The following is a 21316-nucleotide window of genomic DNA, read 5'->3' on the forward strand; positions in this document are numbered from 1 at the left end:
GCTGCCATGTTCTGGAGATTCTATTCTTCTACGTTAGTTTACAAAAATAAACATGTTTAATTTTCCCAGTAAATTTAAATGCAAAATGAGATCAAGATTAAATTATAAAAAACAGAAAACATGTTTACTTTGAACTACCTCTTGAAAGACTACATTTTATACTTACCGGTAAATTATGCAGTCCCTAATATTCTTTACAATTAAATATGAATATTTGCTGCTTCAGTGTTAGCAGGTACACACAACTGAAGAAAATTGAGCTTCACAGGAATGTCAAAACTTCTCTATATACTTTGCAATATATAACTGTATTCTAAATTATGTACTCAGAGATGGACCCTAAAATACTTCTATTTCTTGAATGTCATCAACAATTAAATCATATTGATTCTCTCATTTAAATGGTTCTGGGGCACCTGGGTGGCTGAGTTGGTTAAGTGTCTGACTTTGGCTCAGGTCATGATCTCATGGTTCATGGGTTTGAGCCCCCCTCTTCTGGCTCTGTGCTGACAGCTCAGAGCCTGGAGCCTGCTTTGGATTCTCTCGCTCTCACTCTCTGCCCCCACCCCACTCACACTCTCTCTCTCAAAAATAAATAATCATTAAAATTTTAAATAGTTCTCTTAATCACCTTATCTTTCCTATTCCTCATGACATGACTCTACTTCAAGCCCCCATCACCTCTCTTCTGACTCATTTCTCTCCGGCCACTCCCACCTTGGCATCCCTCCTACCAACACTCCATTCTTCACCCATCCACCTTTCCATACACCCTCTGAAAACCAAATGCTGTTAGGTTTCTTTCACTTTTGATCCTTTCCTAGTTCGTTCTACCATTCCTCAGATAATAATTCACTTGCACATCATCTTGATCAACCTTCCTTTGAAGGCACTTAAATATGGCAATACCCTGAATAAAATATAGCAATTAAAATTAAATACACTACTTGGAATATGATATGAAAATACAGACGAAAAGTAGGGCTTATTTCCCACAGATTTATATAGCAATTGGAAATCACAAGGAATGAGTCATAGTTTTCACAGCTATTTTGTAGCTGGGCAAGAATTAGAATCACTCCCCCTGAGTCCCAGTTTAGAGCTCTGTTCTAAACCATATTTTGTCTCAAGGAAATATATACAAAATACATACATATACAAAATATATACATAAAAATGGCAAAGATCAAAGTCAATGTTTCCTTGAACACACACCAACATCATAATTAAGCATGTGGCCAGAAAAAAATTTTTTTTTGAGTTTCGTATCTCAGAAAACGGAAGAAATCATTACAAAGTACTTACTCTTTGCTGCTTGTAGTGCTTAAACATTCTAATGCAGTGTTCAATGATAAATAACAAGTAAATGCCTCCTAGAGCGACAAGTCCTTTCAATACAGCATCATATTCCTCCAAAAACTTCTTAGATTCGTGTCCATGAGAATGTCCATGCCCATGTGCATGTTGATGACTATGATCATGTCCACCCTGAGACTATTAATAAGAATAACAAAAACTTCTAAACAAGTAATTAAAGATGCTTTTTAAAATTTTGAGACTATAATCTGCTAGGACACACAAAAAAAAAACCTTTCAATTTTTAAAGTGGTTCTCTAAATATTATCTCACATAAATATAAGTAGCCTTTTATTTAATTTTGCTGTCTGTATTCAGTGGCCTGGAAAGTATTACATTTCATGGTAACTCTAAAACAAAGACCACAAACTCAAATGGCTATAGGAGCTGACACACACTACAGTGAGAAAATCAAGCAGCATTAAGATATTAGGAAATATGGGTCCTTTTTAAACCAAAGTGAACATGACCCAGATGTCTAACATTCAGTAAAAACAAACTAATTCACCTGCCGGTCACAACCTGTGACTCCCTGTAATCTTTTTCTTAAACTGATTATATTTTTATGTTTTTCTCTTATAAATTAAAGAAGTGATGAGATGCTACCTGTACTTACAAACTGTGGAACATTATAAGTATATACTCACACATGTGTTTATTTTTCTACAGTTTAAAGCTTTAGCAAAAAATAAATTATAGAAATGGGTACTTTTTAATTGTCAAACGTACAAGTTCCACAATAACAATCTTAAAAATTAGAGATCTGGTCTTAAGTATTTCCCTTCCTTATAACATTTATCTGTATTTTTTCTCCATCTGCTAGCAGCCAAGAGAAGAGATTTCTAAACTTCTCAAAGACGGTAAGGCCATTTAAAAAGGTAACAGCTTTACGTAATTAATACTTAAGAAAAAAAATAAGTCAAATAGCACCTGAAGACTGTTCTCACTTCAATCAACTGTTCTTAATAGGCCCAGTTTTGAAATTTTGTGGCTATTCTTGATGATGGTAAAAAGGGAAAGCCAGGGGTAGGAATAAAGGAGGAAATCAGTAAATAACATAATGAATCAATTTTTAAAAATTTACATTCACAGTTTAAGATTTATTAATCAATTTTTTTAAGGCAGTGTCATATGGTATTCCAGATACCAAATCTGGAATTCTGAACCAATTCCTCTGAGTGAAGAAGGGGAAGAGGAGTATACAAAACACACAAGTAACAATTCTGGGAGTGCCTGGCTGGCTCATTTGGTAGAGCGTCCAACTCTTGATCTCTGGGTTGTGAGTTCAAGCCCCACATGGGTGCAGAGATTACTTAAAAAACACAAATCTGTTTCCCCAATACTCCAAAGGAGGTGGTAAGAATATTTTAAAAAAACATTCAAACCTGTAATTTTACATTTGGAAAAGAAAAAGCCCCAGTGTTTTCATCATTTGAAGTAAAAGCAGTAACACTGTATAAAATACTAACTGATAACAGATTTTAAAAGGTTGCTAAGCATGGTACCAGAAGTCTGGGCATATATACTATTAGAAGGGTCCTGAAATAGAAGAAAATAAGTGGTATTCCGGGAGAAAACATAAATGGCCCCATATGTAAGGAGCTAAAAGCCTATAACTGAAATTAGTTAACTAAATTGTTAACTGAATATGTCAGCCTATTCTTGGTCAAATAAAGATACCTGGGGCACACTGACTATACAGCACAATCATAAGACCACTTCTACATTTCTCCTAATGGCTTTCTTGATATAGCATACAGATAAAAATCAATGAGTGGTGTATCTTTTTAAGTATTCATTTACAGAACTGCTAATAGAGCAATTTTTTGTAAATTTCAGCTCTACCCAGATTAAACTGACATATAAAACTATTTAAAGAGTACACTGTGGTGATTTGGTATGTATACATTGTGGCAGGAAAAAGTAATACTGATGTAACCAATTTTTGTTGCTATATTAAAACCTAATGACTCAATTTACTTCAAAACTATTGCTATTAAAACTATGCAAATGGAAAAAATACTTTATCCTATAGGCAAATACAACAAATACTAGATTAGTGTACTATAGTTTGCTAATGAAGGACCTTTTTAGCTTAAATATTTTTATTTTTGTTTTGTTTTTTTAAACATTAAAAAGATTTCTTACATGGGGCAGTAGATGAAGAAGGGCGTCTCCACTCATTGTTCCTACAGCTAGTGCAACAAGGAATGTGAGAAGAAATTTGAAGCATCCTTGGTTAATGATGGGAACCAAGATCACGCCTAGCAAGGAAAGCAGGCTAATGACAGTGATAGAAATGATACCACAAATCCATGCTGTAGGAAAGAAATTAATAGTCAACATTAATATGATAATATAAGCCAAAAAGCTCTAAAGAACAATAAACTTAAGATAAATGAGTCATGGAAGATAGATTATCTTACCCTGACTATGCTTTTTAAGAAGTTTTACATTTTGGCACTGCTATGTTTAAAAACAAAACAACCACATAACCCACCTGAACACTTTAAAAAAGAATTAAGAAGTTCAGACCAAGTTATAAATAGTACCTTCAGTAGCCCATCTTATTAGAAACAGGGATTTAAAATGACTTCAGGCTGTGATTCACTCTTAATATGTAGACTGTCAAAAAATTTTTACCAATGTATAAAGGCAGAGCCACAGCAATAAAACTATTCATTTAGAGAATACAATTATAAAACTCTCCTGTGAGCATTAGAGGAAGCTGAGTATCTAGTGTTATCTTTGTAAATCTTTTAATACAAAGTTTGAGAAACTTAACATACCAGTCCAAAATGGAAACATATTCATAAGAGATTTTAAAAAAAAGGCCTTATTACTGGTACCATTTTTGCATTTCATTTCTTATTTTTACAAAGGATAATTCAATCCTGTCCCCTTGATACTATCTTTACACTCCATAAATAGTTCCAAATTCCCCTTGCTCCAATTTGGCTTTCTGTATCATTTTCTACTTTGTAAAAATTACACTATATAATTTTGGGGGGTTTTGTTTTTTAAAGTGTATTTGCTTTGAGAGAGAGAAAGAGGGAGAGATAGCACAAGCAAGGGGGGAGGGGCAGAGAGAGGGAGAAGGAGAGAGAGAATCCCAGGCAGGCTCCTCACTGACAGTGTGGGATGCAGGCCTTGAACTCACAAACCACGAGGTCGGATGCTTCATCAACTGAGCCACCCAAAGGCCCCTCACTATGTAACCTTGATTGAACCAGAGCACAAGAGAAATGTTTTCACAACAGGATTTGTGAAAAACAGAAGTGTGATGGAAAAGGGGAATTCTGTCCACATTTCTATCGAGGCTATTCATACATAGATTAGATACCAGAAATAACTGCCAGTGGTTCAGGGGATGGGGCATGTTCATTTAAAAAGTGAGATTATTTTCAATTGGTGGCCTAAAGTGAAATAGAAATGTTCTGGCCTAAAAGTTCCATTTAATTTTTATCTATAGAAAATTTCACTCAATAATAACTTGGTAAAGTTTTTCATCCAAAATGCTATTTTTTCTCATCAAACCCAATAAGACTATAATCTGAGAAATTTTATGTTAAGTGTTATAGTAAGGGAACAATGGAAAATGTATTTCTTCAACAAGGTAAAAAAAATTTCAAAGACAAAGAGAAGTAAGGATAGGTAAGGAAATGAAACTTTACTTCACCCACTAAATGCTGAGATTTATCAATTCAACTGTGTTTATACGTTGGACATTTTAGTCACAATATCCAATGACATTAATACTATAAGCTAATGCCATGCTAAGGTAGCTCACAGGATTAAAACAACAGGTCATCTACTACTAATGGAAGTTCTGTGATTTATTCTATATCTAACAGATAATTTCTGATATAAACACGGGTAATCTAAAAGTCCAAAAGAAGATAGAAACACACAGCCAGAATTTGCATTTAGAGGCTTTAATCCTTGCAAAGATTTGGGAACAAGGAAGAAAGAGGCAAAGGGAAAAGATTCATTATGAAGGCAACATTGTTAGTGAAACCAAAAGATAAGAACAACTATGGTTGGGACTATAAGGCACAAGGAGCTAAGGTCAAAAACTCTATTCTAGAAAGAAAAATATAAGGTCAAAATGTTGACTTAATAATGATGACCAAGTTAAGTTTATCTCTGTGCCCCAAGCACAGGCAGGAATAATAAAGTCAGTGGGAGAGCCTGAGGAAATAGGTTGGAGTAAGGTGGCCATAGGTCTAAATTCAGGGAGCCAATAAAAGTTATTGGCCAAGTAAACCAATAAAGGAGTGTCAAAACTACCACAGCTCTGTAGTTTCAATCATAGTAATGGGGAAAAAATGGACAAAAGATACTTGTAGTAACTAAATGGGACAAATTGAGGCTGGTAACAAATACATTAACCTGAAGATAATATGTCTCCTATATTAACATACAATTCTCCCTTCCCAAATATGTTTTTTTCTTACTTGGGCAGTAATTAAATTTAGAAGCACTTTATCTCAAAACAATCAATATAAAAGCAACTTCAATTAAGAATTTAAAGAAAAACAGTACTAAAAATGACTTTAAAAAGCCAGTAATTCATATTCCATGATACTCTGTATATACTGATATATATGCATAGGTATAGCCAAAGCTATAGATGAGACCCAAATATAGTATAAAGAGTAAACAAATTTGCTAACTTCTCATATTAAAAATTTGTATTAATCAGAATTATTTTGCAAATGATGCACTGGAATTAAGCACTGAAGCTGTCCAAATGAAGTATTTCTTACTTTATTCCTATGTCCCAATGTCCAAGAAAATTCATATAATCTATAGATTAAGATGCTAAATTTACCCAAAATCTAGTTGGGTAACTGTTATTTAACCTAATCTTTCCTTTTTTATTTTTTTTTTAGGGTAATATTATATTCTACATTGGGAAATATACATTCATTCATTTATGGATTTGCCCTTTAAGATATTTGCAATAGAAATTAAATTTCTAAATCTTATTATAAGGAGTATACCATTAATTTGCTGTAACAGACATTTGAGATGGTTAACAATTTACACAAAATAATTTAACAAACTAATAAAATATTAGCATTAGGATCATATTTGAACATTTGAGCTTATTAGATTACAGAATTCAACCCTAGGGGAGCCTGGGTGGTGCAGTCAGTTAAGCGTCCGACTCCTGATTTCAGCTCAGGTCACAACCTCACGGTTTTTGAGTTCAAGCCCCGCATTGGGTCCCACACTGACCATGCAGAGCCTTCTTGGGATTCTCTCTCTCTGCCCCACCCATGCACATACATGCACTTCTCTTTCTCTCAAAATAAATAAACTTAAAAAAAAAAATCTAAGACTCCATTAAACCATTATATATTCTTATAAGCAAATTTATAAAAATCTAATCATTAAAGAGAGATGAGAGAAAATGTGATTCTAGTTCCTAATCACAAAAATTATATCTGAAAATGAACATTATTCTAAGCAAGTATTTCCTTTCTAAAATTCCCGTATTAACTCCTGGCTAAGGGTGTTCTGAATGCGAAGAAAAGTCTTAAAAGAGTCTATGAAACCATAAATATTTTGCAATGCTCTGAGGTGACTTACAATTTCAAATGGCTTTTGGTTAATTAGCTAAAAACCAAATTACCAAACGACAAATCAACCAAAATTGAATCCAGTGAAAATCAATGTGCCAATATGATAGGTGAGCTAAATATATCATCACTTAACACCAATCACAGACAGACTGACACATTATATTAGTCAAGTGCTTACACAAATAGTTGGGGGAGGGTCTGAGTGTGAGAGTGTGTATGAATTCACATGTGCACAAATGAGTGCGTATCACATATTACACACTCCCAGGTATAATTTCTTATGTATCAGCTCTGAAATCATCTTTCTCATCCACCTGAGAAAGCAAATCTGTGAACTAAGACATACTTGAAAGAGAGAAGCCAGTCATTATTAGAAAATCTTTAGCATTTCTGATATTTGACATCTGAAACTCAGAAAATACAAGAAAACATAAGCCCACAAAGGAGAAAGCCTTACATAAATCAATCCAGCATCAGAGCCCAACTTCAGGTGTGCCATCGTGGTTCTATCTTTAAGGGAATGCCATTTACTTAAAAGAAAATGTGAATGATGCCACTTGGGAGTCAGTGCAATGGTATCACGTTGAGCTTGGCCAGTGGCCCCTCCAAAAGAAGTTGATACACACACACGCACACACACACACTTTAAAAAATAAATAATACAGATGCTTTTGGTTTTCTGGTCACTTGGCCAAATGATCGTCAATAATTGGTTACTGACCAACAAAAGCCAAGAATCAGAAAAAGACTAAGCTCTTATATTAAAGTTAAATAATCTGTATAACTCTGAACACCTTATATAACTTTTCTGAAATTAAGAGTTCTCTCATTTTTCCAACTAGAGGAAATAGATTTAGTATGCATGCTACCTTCAAAAGATTTAATGGATCCTATAACTTCTCATAACATATTTTGTATAAAACACAGAGCACAACTGGGACTATCGTAATTATTCTTCCATATATACATTGCCTGTATTGACAGAGTTGGAAATTATTAAAACCATTTTCAAAGATGTCTATTATTCTGCCACTTTAAAAGGAGAATTATCTTTCCAATTCCTTGATTACCAGTAAGCTACTTTAACTGGCACTGTAATTGCTATCTTCATACTATATAGCTAGAAAGGACTTTAATAATCTACACTAGTATAACTCAAACTGTGTTCATCTAATTCTCAGAGGTATTCCAAGAGGAAGGAGAGGAGAATTTAATAATCAAAAAGATTTGGTAATACTTGGTTAAACAAGTTCCCTCAAAGCCTCCACCAGTTTAAAAAGCAATATGAATCGCTGCAAGGGGAATACAATGTGCGGCATTTTTCTAACTCACTTGTTCATGGAACCTATTAGTATATCTCAATGAACCAGGATCCTACAAAACAGGATTTGGAAAATGCTAATGTAGACCAGTGTCATTCTACTTTACAGATTTACATACTGAGGCAGAGAGGTTTTAAATGTTAAATAATGTGAATTCACACCTACTAGAATGGCTGTTAAAAAAAAGAAAGAAAATCACTTGTTGGCAAAGATGTGGAGAAACCAGAACCCTGGTACACTGCTGGTGGGAACGTAAAATGGCACAGTCACTGTAGAAAAGGTTTGGTAATTCCTCAAAAAACTAAATGGAATCACCTTATGACCCAGGAATCCCACTCCTATGTATATACCCCCAAACAACTGAAAGCGGAGACTTCAATACTTGTATGCCTGTGTTCATTACAGCATTACTCAAATAGCCAAAAGGTGGAAACAACCAAGTGCCCATCAATGCATGAATGGATTAACAAAATGTGGTATATACATGCCATGGAGTATTATTACTCAGCCATAAAAAGGAATCAAGTTTCAATATATGCTACAATATGGATGAACCTTGAAAACTATGCAGAGCAAAATACACCAGACACAAAAAGACAACTATGGTATGATTCTACTTATCTAGAATAGCCAATTCAGAAACAAAAAAGACAAGAAGTTACCAAAGGCTGAGATTAAGAGGAAATGATGATTTGTTGCTTAATGGTTACACAGTTTCTATTTGGGGTGATCAAGATTTTTTTTAGGGTGCCTGTGTGGCTCAGTCAGTTAAGCAACAGACTCTTGATTTTTGGCTCAGGTCATGATCTCACAGATTTGTGAGTTCACACCCTGCTTGCAATTCTGTCTCCCTCTCTCTCTGCTCCTCCCTTGCTCACATGTGCTCTCTCTCAAAAATAAATGAAGAAAAAAAATTTTTTTTAATAGATAGCCTGGCTGGCTCAGTTGGTGGAGTGTGTGACTCTTGATCTCAGGGTTGTGAGTTTGAGTTGGGTACAGAGAATTACTTAAAAACAAAATATTTTTTTTTTTAATTTTTTTTCAATGTTTATTTATTTTTGGGACAGAGAGAGACAGAGCACGAACGGGCGAGGGGCAGAGAGAGAGGGAGACACAGAAACGGAAACAGGCTCCAGGCTCCGAGCCATCAGCCCAGAGCCCGACGCGGGGCTCGAACTCACGGACCGCGAGATCGTGACCTGGCTGAAGTCGGACGCTTAACCGACTGCACCACCCAGGCGCCCCAAAAACAAAATCTTTAAAAAAATAGTTTGGTGGCTGCACAACATTGTGAATGTAATAATCGCCACTGATTTGTACACATCAATGGTTAAAATGGCAAATCTTATATATTTTCACATAATAAAAAATGATTAAATAGCTAGCTAAAACGGCAAAGTAAAAACTAAACCAAAACTCCTGTTAATCCACTGTTTTGTCCTAAATTAAACTACAGTATTTTCAGTGAATTCTTGACCCAGTCATTTATTACTTATGTATTTACCTCACAGAGGTGGTTCCACATAAAGGAGAGTAAGAAAAATAAGTCTAAACATGAAAGTAAGAAGAAATACTAATTCTATTAACTCAAATGGCAATCCATCTTTCAAAATTTGAACAAATTGGGATGGGGGAGGGACAAAAGATTACCACAAAACAAATAACATAAAATCATCAGAATATACTTTTATTTATTTCAGTGTTACCTAAAAATACATATGAGAGTAAGGTTAAAATATTTATGTCCCATCCAACATAAATTATCACTTAGGTTTCTTATTTCCTAAGAAATAAGGGCTAAGAAGCTGTATTTCCCGTTTCAGATAAATTAGAAATTTTCTAGGTATTTTCTATAGATTGCAATTATTCCATCATACCTATTTCATTAGCAAAACCACCCGCTATCTCTCACAAGTGTATGTTATAGATACATGTTTTCTTATACTGATTTACTGTTCATTTTTTATAAGTAATTTTAGGGGTGCCTGGGTGGCTCAGTCAGTTAAGCATCTAACTTCAGCTCAGGTCATGATCTTCCGGTTCATGAGCTTGAGCCCCACAGCAGGCTCTGGGCTGACACTCAGAGCCTGGAGCCTGCTTTGGATTCTGTGTCTCCTTCTCTCTCTGGCCCTCCTCCACTCAGGTTCTCTCTCTCTCTCTCTCAAAAATAAATAAACATTAAACAAATTTTTAAAAATTTTTTTAAGAAGTAATTTTAGCTTTCCAGCACTAAAATTTTAAGTAATAGTCTCTTTACAACTTGTAACTCTTCTTCCAGGACAATTACAACCTTTTGACCTATAAGAAGTAAAATTGTTTTCATTTTATTGTACTTGAAATATTTTCCCATGCTATTTATAAACACTTATTTTTAGAATTTGTAACATTTATATTTAAGCTTACATAAATGCTACCGTAATTTCCTATGTATAGAAAAAAAGCAGGTAATAAAATTTTTCTGATTTCTAACCAAATTATTGTACTTTTAAAATCACAACTTGTTTATTAATATACAACCCCCAAAACAATAACAAAAACCAAACAATAAAAGGCATCTTTTCTAAAACTTAGGCCAACCAATGAAACACAAACTATTAAATACAACCAGCAAATGTTTCCTTTATCTGTACCCAAGATACCATATACAATAAAAAACGTTAAATGTCTGAAACAAGCTTCACTTATTCTGCAAATTAGGTTGCTTAAAACGTTAAAGGTCTTCAAGCTTAGTTATTCACCAACTCCCTTTCTCATTATCTAGAGAGAAAATGCATTCTTTTAAAAAGAAGCGCTCATCTGTGGAAACTTTCTAATTAACTCGGTTCAAAGCATGTGCAAGATGGCAGTTTTCTACAATTTCAGCATTTTAATTGGCAGAAAATGCTTAGCGGCCTATTCACAACCCCCCTTGGTAATTAAGCTAGGGTCAACTCTATGACTAAATGAGCCAATCTTGTGAAACAAACGATTTCCACCATACACAGTATATGGCATACTTGGTTTACAGCAGTCTTTGAGCAGTAATGAGGTGGTCGCTGTGTCACTATGGGAGATTTATATAGAACAAGTTAACCTTTCTTAATAGTGCAGCAGTCATTAAAAATAATTACTAGCAGGGCATTCTTTCTAACAATTATTAACATCTATCAGGACATAGTTAATTCAAGCTTCATTTCTGACAGTGCTAATAACCACCTGCAAACAACTAATCAATATTCACTATTAGTTATGTATTTGCTTTCAAAGCTAGTATTATTTCCTCTAAGGCTTTTCAGATTGAATAAACTATAATTTTCAATATTATGATGGTCAAGCATCTGTCAATACCATTGTTAAAATATGTCAATATTATAACAAAAATTTAAGTCATAATCCAGAGTTGATGTAATAACAACTAGAATTTCTTAGAAGCCTTAAAAATTAAAAAAATTAAAAAAGGCTATTCGTTTTAACTCTAGATGTGACAATCTTGTCAGTCTGTGTTTTTCCATGTAAAGAACAAAGTGTTTTATTTTTTATTTATTTATTTTTTTTTTTAATTTTTTTTCAACGTTTATTTATTTTTGGGACAGAGAGAGACAGAGCATGAACGGGGGAGGGGCAGAGAGAGAGGGAGACACAGAATCGGAAACAGGCTCCAGGCTCCGAGCCATCAGCCCAGAGCCTGACGCGGGGCTCGAACTCACGGAGCGCGAGATCGTGACCTGGCTGAAGTCGGATGCTTACCCGACTGCGCCACCCAGGCGCCCCAAAGTGTTTTATTTTTAATGTAAGTCAAATAATCTCAGGCCTAGCTTCTCCCTTCCCCCTGCCTCATTGAGAATTTATAAGCACCTGTGAGAGACTGTGGTTCTCAAGGTGTTTACTCATCTACAAAGGTCACTGAACATGTAATGAAGCCAGCAAAGGGAACATATTTTACCTGTCCAAAGACCAGAATTGAGAGTTATAGGTGGACTTTCTCTGCCTTAATGACTGGGTATTACCTAACAAGACTATTATTCTTGGGTGTTTTGTTTTACTAATCTATACTTACAGCAATACTTACTTATACAAATACCTCTACCACTTTCTTGTCTATGTCTGCACTACCTGTCAAAACACTACCAAATATAACTAAATTTAACTCTCTTTATCTTCCTGTCACACTTTTGCTAGCAAAGCAGACTTAAGAACCTTTTTAGCAGAAGCAGTGGAGACGGGTACAGCAGTTACAATTACAAGCTTTAGGTGGAGAATACTCTAGTTCATATCACGGTTCTGCTACCTGGCAGCTATGTGACTTTGGGCAAGTTATTTCATTTCTCAAAGCCTCCATTCCAGCAAACAGGAACAAAAAAAAGCTCCCATCTCATGGGTTTAACAAATTAAATATCCTTGTAAAAGTATTTAGAACAGTACATGGTAAGGTTCTAATAAAGACTATAATGATTAATTTATCTATTCTCAAGTTATTTTCCTATTGCAAAGAAATTACCAATAGGTAGGTACCTATGAGACTTATTTTGTTATGTATTGAGAGCATTTTCTTTTACTTGAACTCTTTCAAGCTTTAAGGAGTATCTATCTCTATCCCAAATAAAACTCTTATATATATATATATATGGAATGTGATATTCTTAAACATGTCTACCATAGTCTTGTGCTATGAAAAAATTTTAAATTCTGCATTTTCCACCTTTTATCTTATCAGATTTTCTTTTTTGGCCCACATTCACACATATTAATTTAATTTATTCTCTTTCATTACAATGCAACAGTGCCACTCCATCTTTGGCATTTCAGCCAGAACTGCCTTCATCGTGATTTTGCACATGATAAAGTTCATGAGAATTCCACTCATTCTGAGAAGACTGTATTATCAAAGTACACTAGGCTGATAGACAAATGACCCTTGAACACTGTGGGGTTGGGCACAAACCCCTGCCTCTGCATGTGTAGCCAAAAATCCAAGTGTAACTTTTAACTCCCCCCAAATTTAACTATTAACAACCTACTCTTGATGGAAAACCTTCCCATTAACGTAAACAACACATATTTTGTATAAGTGTTACATATCGTATTCTTGCAATACCTGACTTTTCCTGAATTTCTTCAGTATTTCTAGGCTACCCGGTTCATCTGTGAGGTTTTTTTTGTTGCAAACCTCCAAGAGATTTTCTAATTTATTTATTGAAAAATATCCGCATAGAAGTATACACATGCAGTTCAAATCTGTGTTGTTCAAAGGTCAACTGTAGTCATAAAATGATCTTCAAAGACTCATTTTCAACAAGTGTCTTTCCTCGGTTCTAACTGAAAGCTTACAGATTAATATTAAGTAATTTATTCAATCAATATATCAGCACTTTTTGTTCAAAGTACCCTTTACCTACTTAGGCTTTAGAGATGCTTGAGATAAAAGACCTGGTCACTTCCTTTAAGTAGCTGAAGTCCACAACAAAAACAGATAACAAATCCAATTATTAAAATCCCTCAAGCTCTGTATGATAATGGAGATATCCAGAGAGTGTCAAGGAAGGGGATTTAATTAAGCCTAGGATAGTAAATAGGTTATCCCAGAGGGTCTAACCCTTGAGCTGAATTTTTGACAAATCATAGTAGTCCCTCTAGTAGAAAGGTTTAGAAGGTGAAAAGGCAGAGATAAAAGAGGGAAAAAGAGTATAATCTGTCATTAGGAGTTTGTTATGGTTAAGGCTGAAAGGATATAAACGAATGATCAGGGGACCTAGGCTGGCTCAGTCAGTAGAGCACTCAAGTCTTGATCTCAGGGTCATGAGTTTGAACCCCACATTGGGTATAGAAGAGCTTACTAAAAAAGAATGGTAAGGGGTAAGGATGGAGAGGTAGGTAGGCAGGAATCCTATCCTGGAAAGCCTGACTGGCCAAGTAAAGGACTCTGAAATTTGAACAATACAGCATAATGCAGTTTGCTAAAATATAGGAGAAAAAAAAATAAAACTAGCACATCACATCAAATCTATGTTTTCTAGGGGCTCCTGAGTGGCTCAGTCGGCTAGGTGTCTGACTCTCCATTTCAGCTCAGGTCGTGAACTCACAGTTCGTGAAGTGTGAGCCCCGCACTAGGCTCCATGCTGTTAGTGTGGAGTCTGGTTGGGATTCTCTCTCCTCTCCCTCTCTCTACCTGCCCCTCTCTCCAAAAAAAAAAAAAAAAAATCCATGTTCTCATAGACATTATTGCTTATAATAAAAAGATATAAAGAAAAATATTAGAGATCTAATGAAAAATATTGAACAGTGTAAAGATCTATGACAAAAATCATAAAAGCGATAATCAGAATTAACTAAATCTGGTAGATAATAGCATAGTTATTAACTGACTAAAGGATTTATCAGACAAACCTTAGTGTTGGGATCTAACATTTATTAGGCCTAGGAAATGCGGGCAAATTACTAAATTTGTCTATACCACAGTTTCCATATCTGCAAGAACAAGAATCATGTAACAGCTCCCTCATATAATAATGTAATAGATTATTGTTAAAATTTAATGGGGGGAAAAGCCATATCTGCAAGAACAAGAATCATGTAACAGCTCCCTCATATAATAATGTAATAGATTATTGTTAAAATTTAATGGGGGGAAAAGCATGTGAAACACTCAGCACATGGATAGTAAAATGATTAAATACCCTCGGCTTGAATCCCAGTACTATCAGGGATTAGCTCTGAGACTGTGGGAAAGTTATAAGAACATTCTCCACCTTATAAAACTGCTGTTGAGGAGAAGTCATTAACTTTTACTTACCACTTAACACTACAATACGTGTTTGTTAACAAAAGTATGTTAACTATCACTAAAAAGAAAAAGTCTATGTCAGACAATCTCATTTGTATTCTAGAAAGGGACGGTTATGAAGTTATTTCAACAATTCAATCAAGAACCAAGAAGGACCTGAACAAAAGTTATAATGGAGTAGACAGAGTTGGAAGGTATTTAAGAGAAGATTCAATTGGACTTGACAACTGATTATATAAAGGAAACAAAACAAAAACCATATGGGAAAAATTTCAAAGACTTTCAGATTTTATCAAAAAACAATTGTTACGGTTTTAGGGATTCAGTAAGAGGAACAAACTTTTCATGGAGTAGAAACTTTGGAAATCTCAAGTGGGAGGTACCTGTGAACATCAAGGTGGAGCTATGTAGCCAACCTAATATGGTTTGAAAAAAGCCTAGATGGGGTGCCTAGGTGGCTCAGTCAGTTAACAGACTGACTCCTGTTCAGGCCATAATCTCATGGCTCGTGAGTTTGAGCCCCACATCGGCCCTGTGCCGACAGATCAGAGCCTGGAGCCTGCTTCAGATTCTGTGACTCCCTCTCCCTCTCTCTCTCTCTCCTGCTTGCTCAATCTCTCTCTCTCAAAAATAAATAAACATTTTTTAAAAATCTAGAAAGAATTTTAACAATAGTTTCGGTCTTTTGTTGAAGGTCTCTATAAAATTGCCCATGATCAATTCATGTGCCAATCACTGGCACTTCTGAAACATTCAGAGAGTTTAACCACACTGGCTTCCCTTTTTATTTCCTTATAAACTTAATGTTAGCTTTTTATCAGAGGCCCTCAACTCTGCTAAAAAGTAACTATAACACCAAATCACTTTAATTAGTGGCCCCAATATTTACATTTGCCCATGAAGAAGAATCCACTTTATCGCAAACCTACAATCTCCTTTTTAATCTAGTTCTCTATCCATAGCAAAAACATTCCTCCATAATACCAGAAAGGGACAAGTAAGCTGTATTGTGCCTCTTGTCTATCCCCAATCCTTTCTAAATGCTCATATCTAAGCCTGACTAAAACACCGAAAGTCACCTAAAAGAAGACAATTTGGAATTACAGTACTAATTCAATTACATTAAAAAAATAAGTAGAGAGACTATTTTGAGGGAAAAAAAACTTAAATCTTTCTTACCTGATGCCCCTATATTTGCCTTATCTTCAGGAACCTGATTTTTATCTTTATTTAAATCTTCAACTAAAAGTTTGTCAAAATGCTCAATACAAAGTCTGCTGTCGATTTGATACAATAAAGCAGGGCAAAGGTATGTAAATAAATCAGGTGAGATCGGAGAATTGGCACCATGACCATAGTATTTTAACAACTGAGTGACGTTCAAACACTGCAAGGGAATTGATAAAACAAATTAAGTAAGACTACTTTAAGAAGATTAAGCAGAAAAAGAAATTACTATGTAATGAAAAATATTCTAAATAGTATTTGAAAATAATCTGTAATACAGATAACTATTACAAATAAAGGTTTCTTTTAAGGATTTATGATGGAAATACATTGAACTTCATTACCCAAGACTTTATGGACTTTAGCCATTTTTCCACTCTAATACATGAAGATAATGACTTTCTTGGTAACTGATAAAAATCACTCACAACTATATTCGTAAGGGGTGAGAAGAAAAATCACTTTCCTATTCAAAGTGAAATCATCAATCATTTGTCAAATAGACACAAAGTACTTTAATAAATTTATATTAAAATATATCATTCTAGCCTAAATGCTAAAAGTAGAAGACAAGAGAAGGCAGCTTCATCCACCAGTACTTTTAAGGGCAAAACAAAGCAGACAACACATAGCAAACAAGTTTGGACCTATCATATGCAAAATATCTAAAATGAAGGCAAAGCAGGTGGTGGTGCTTTTTCTTTTTTCCCCCACACATAATACACTTCAGTTGTATGCTTGTTACTGACTTGCTACCTCATTATATGATTTTTTTTATGGTATAAAAAACAAAATCAAAACACACAAACAAAAAAATGCTTCTTCTCAGGTCTTAATGTGAGATACTACTCTATCTACTGCACAGAACATTTCTAGAAATCCTAAGAAAATTCCCAGCATGCATCAGACCTGTGAAGATATAAAACAACATGTTTGACTGATGCAGACCCCACAAGTCTGGTAGAAAGAATATGATAATGTCTGGTTATTATCAACAAAAGATTCTAAGATATTATCTAAAGTAATAAATAAATAAAAGCACTTCTTCACAAATACACTAAGATTTTAAAATATAAGTGCCTTTATTTATTTATTTTTAAATAGAAGTGATTTTAAAATCAGTGTTTATAACTGCTAAAATCAATATCTGATTATCCAGGGAAGAAACACAAAGATATTTCCATAGATGCAAAACATATTTCATAATAGAAACAGAAACAGCAAAGGGTAGGGTCATTTTCCATATTAAATGGTGCTGCTTTTTATACATATGAGCAACAAATAAATTCAACTTTATTAATTGAATAAATTAATAAATAAAAATAAATTTTCTCAACTTTATTAAGAATACAGAGTACTAAAAATTAAACAAAAATGTTGATATACCTTTAATGAAACAAAATGTGTATGAGGCAAATAGTTAAAAAAAAATCAGGAAGGAACAAATCAAACGTGAAAGTATTCAAAAGAACATGAATATTTTAAAGGAAAACATAACCATCCCATTACTAGTGGACTTTCCTGTTATTTTATCTTTTTGCATTCACCCTAAATCTATCAAAGGGCATGGGAGAAGATTAATTTTAAGGCAGTAGGCCCTCTGTATCATAAAGTGACATACAGAAAACAAACCTACCATATATACAAAATACCTGACTTTGGAGCTACATCAATGACAGGGAACCATTCTGTAGTTAATTCATTAAGTTAATGATTATGTAAAGAAAATGCCTAGTTACTTTCCAATAGGACAGGTTGAACACAAGAGGCTTTAATTTTCAAATATCTAGAAACCAACTAACAATAACAAAATGAAAACTTGGGAAGTCAAAACAAATCATAAGCAAGAAAGTAACATAATGAATATGAGTTCTAACAACCTCTGAACATTTACATTTGAGGGACCCATTTTTGAGAATAACACAAGTGAAAATCCAGATAAAAATCTTTAATCTGATTTTAGGATCTTAAAGTATTTTGTTCAGAAACATTATCTGGAAATAAGTTTGAATACGATTGACTATTCTCCACTGTTACTTCGCTTTTTACCTAAAATAGTCCACAATTATCTGAGAATTATGGAGCAACCATCTCTTCACACCTACCTCATGCTGACGGTCATCTTCATTATGATCTTTGTGGGTAGCAGCTGAATAAATTGCACTTTTTTTAACATGTGGTGCTTCTCGCTTCCTAGTATGTCGAAGTTCACCTTCATTATCAGGATTAAGATCTTGGTGTCCATGACCAGGATCGTGACCATTATGTTCCGGAAGGCGTACGTGAGAATGACTTGGGTTATGTACACGATCAGGTTTGTGGACCCGATTATGTTCATACTGTTCACCCTGATCATGGTTGGGGGGAAAACCTGGTGTAATAACCTCAGAATTTTCATTACTTTTCTTCCCTTTTCTCTTCCTTTTTCCTTTTGGTAGCTTACTTTCAGATTGTTCCTGTGTTTTATTGGTCTCTGTTGAAGGTTCATGGCTAGGCTCCCCACGCTCACTGTGAGCAATGGAATCATTGGGAAAATGGCGAGTGGTGTTATGATCTAGGTGGTGATGCAAACAATGGTGATGACATAAGCGATGATTACGGTCATGTGTATGTTTATCATCAGATTTGACAGATACTTCAATTGTCTCTTTCTCTGGATCACACTTATGGTTTCTTTTTGTTGATACACTAGTCACAGTTTGATTTTCTGAACTTAAATGATTGTGGGAATGCTGGTGGTTATGGGAGTGAAAATGCTTTCCCTCTTGAACTGCCAAAATATCTAAGTGAGAAACATGATCGTGGCCAAGATCCTCATGATTAATCTCAACAACTTTTATCTCTCCAAGGCCCAAGTTTGTTAAAAGTTTCTCCAGACCAAAAAAGGATAATCTTCCATTTTCACCATAACGGTCAAAAAGTTTTTCAATGTAATATTTTTTTTCATTTTCAGCATCCAGCACTGAAAATTTGCTTGACTCCGATTCTGTCATCCCACGACGATGTCTGTGATGTTCTTCAGAACCATGGTCATGTTCTTCATGGCAATGGTTGCAGTGATGGAAAATAAATGTCAGCAAACAAATGAGGCAAAATTTTGTGTGCATATGTACCTTCATTTCTATTTTTCCTGAAGAGATTTAAAAAGAGAGGCAATTATTAGTTCATACTTAGACACATTCAAAATAATCATAAACTCTCCAGAAATTGCTAATCCACTAGACAAATGTTTTACCACATTTCTTTCATGACTATAAATCATTCTTTCCTTCTTCAATTCCCTATAAAAATGGCCCCTTTTATCAAATGTGTACAACCCTTCAAATTAGTACAAATTGCTCAAGACTCCATCTATAAGACAATTCTGACTCCCTTTAAGCACAACATGTAAGAGTCTACTATATATTTATACAGAAACTGTTGGCTTCCTTCTTATCTGGTCCTTTACAAAAGTTTGCTAATCTCTGTTGTTGAGGTCCTGGGCAGTACAATAAGACAAGAAGATGAAATAAAATGATAAAATGTATAAAAACCAGAAAGATGGGCGCCTGGGTGGCTCAGTCAGGTAAGCATCCGACTCTTGGTTTTGGCTCAGGTCATGATCTCACAGGTTCCTCCATTTGAGACCCACATCAGGCTCTGCGCTGACAGTGCAGAGAATGCTTGGGACTCTCTCCCCCTCACTTTATGCCCCTCCCCTGCTAGTGCTCTCTCTCTCTTTCTCTCAGAAAGAAAGAAAGAAAGAGAGAAAAAGAAAAAGAAAGAAAGAAAGAAAGAAAGAAAGAAAGAAAGAAAGAAAGAAAGATGTCATTATTCACAAATTATAGGATTGGGTATATAAAAAATCCAAAAGAATCTATAAAAATTAATAAGCTAATTCAGTATAATTGCCATATATAAAGACAATAACCTAAAATCAATTTTACTTCTATACACTAGCAATAATGAAAAATTAAAATTAGAAAACAGTATCATTTACAGTACCAAATGACTAGGAATAAATCTAGCAAAAGATGTGCAAGACCTTTACATAAATGAAAGATCACATATTACTGAGACAAGTGAAAGACCTAAATAAATGGCTATATCATATTCATGACTGGATGTTATATAGAGCCAAAGTAATGTCAAAATCCCAAAGGAAACTGAAAATTGATGAAGTACTTTTTATAGTTATGTGGAAATAGTAAAGTCCAAGAATGACCAAGACATTCATGAAGAACAAGAACACTTACTCTATCAGCAACTAAAGACAGTGTGGCATTTGATGGAAGAACAAACAAATAAATATACCTAACAAACAAAGAACAATCTAAAAATAATAAAGATTCTTTCTTCCTTGATGCTTGGTCAACTCGATTTCCATTTGAAAGAAAAAATAAAACTTGACCCCTACTTCACACTATATGTAAAATCAATTCAGACAGATTATAAACCTAAACGTCAAACAATAAATGTTAAAGCAATAGAGTGTCCAGAACTGTGCTGTTCAATATGGTAGCTACTACCCACAGATGGCTACTTACATTTAAACTACCTACAATTAAAAATCCAGCTTCTCAGGGGCACCTGGGTGGTTGAGTCAGTTAAGTGTCCAACTCTTGGCATCAGCTCAGGTCATGATCTCCTGGTTCGTCCCCAAGTCAGGCTCTGTGCTGACGGTGCACAGCCTGCTTGGGATTCTCTCTATCCCTCCCCTGCTCACACTTTCTGTCTCTCAAATACAAAAAAAAAAAAAATTCAGCTTCTCAATCACCCTCACTACATTTTCAATGCTCAATGGACACTTTCAGCTTATGGCTACTATATTGGACAGTATAGATATAGAACATGTCCATCATCACAGAAAGTTCTATTGGATAGCACACTTCTAGAACATAGAAATGCAATGTGAGTCAATTATGTAATTTTAAAATTTTCTAGAAAAAGCAGGTCATTTCCATATTTAACTCCCTATATATGCAAAATGTGATCATTTCAACATGTAATAAATATAAAAACTATTAATTTGATTTTGATATTCTTTTTTAATACTATGTTCATTGAAATCCAGCATCCAC

General features: G+C 34.6%; 1 protein-coding gene across 5 annotated transcripts in view; it reads right to left on the reverse strand.

The window, feature by feature from the left end:
• The window catches only part of SLC39A10 (solute carrier family 39 member 10), a 145122-nt gene that overhangs the window by 23242 nt on the left and 100564 nt on the right, over nucleotides 1-21316 (reverse strand). For all 5 annotated transcript variants that reach the window (XM_047870952.1, XM_047870951.1, XM_047870953.1 and 2 more), the window contains 4 exons: nucleotides 18362-19386; nucleotides 16209-16416; nucleotides 3505-3674; nucleotides 1306-1494 (listed from right to left, as the gene is read on the reverse strand). In XM_047870952.1, the coding sequence (XP_047726908.1) occupies nucleotides 1306-1494; nucleotides 3505-3674; nucleotides 16209-16416; nucleotides 18362-19375 (1581 nt within the window). In that variant the 5' untranslated portion in view covers nucleotides 19376-19386. The remainder of the gene's footprint in view (nucleotides 1-1305; nucleotides 1495-3504; nucleotides 3675-16208; nucleotides 16417-18361; nucleotides 19387-21316) is intronic.

Source organism: Prionailurus viverrinus, chromosome C1 (assembly GCF_022837055.1).
Source record: "Prionailurus viverrinus isolate Anna chromosome C1, UM_Priviv_1.0, whole genome shotgun sequence".
Taxonomy (NCBI): domain Eukaryota; kingdom Metazoa; phylum Chordata; class Mammalia; order Carnivora; family Felidae; genus Prionailurus; species Prionailurus viverrinus.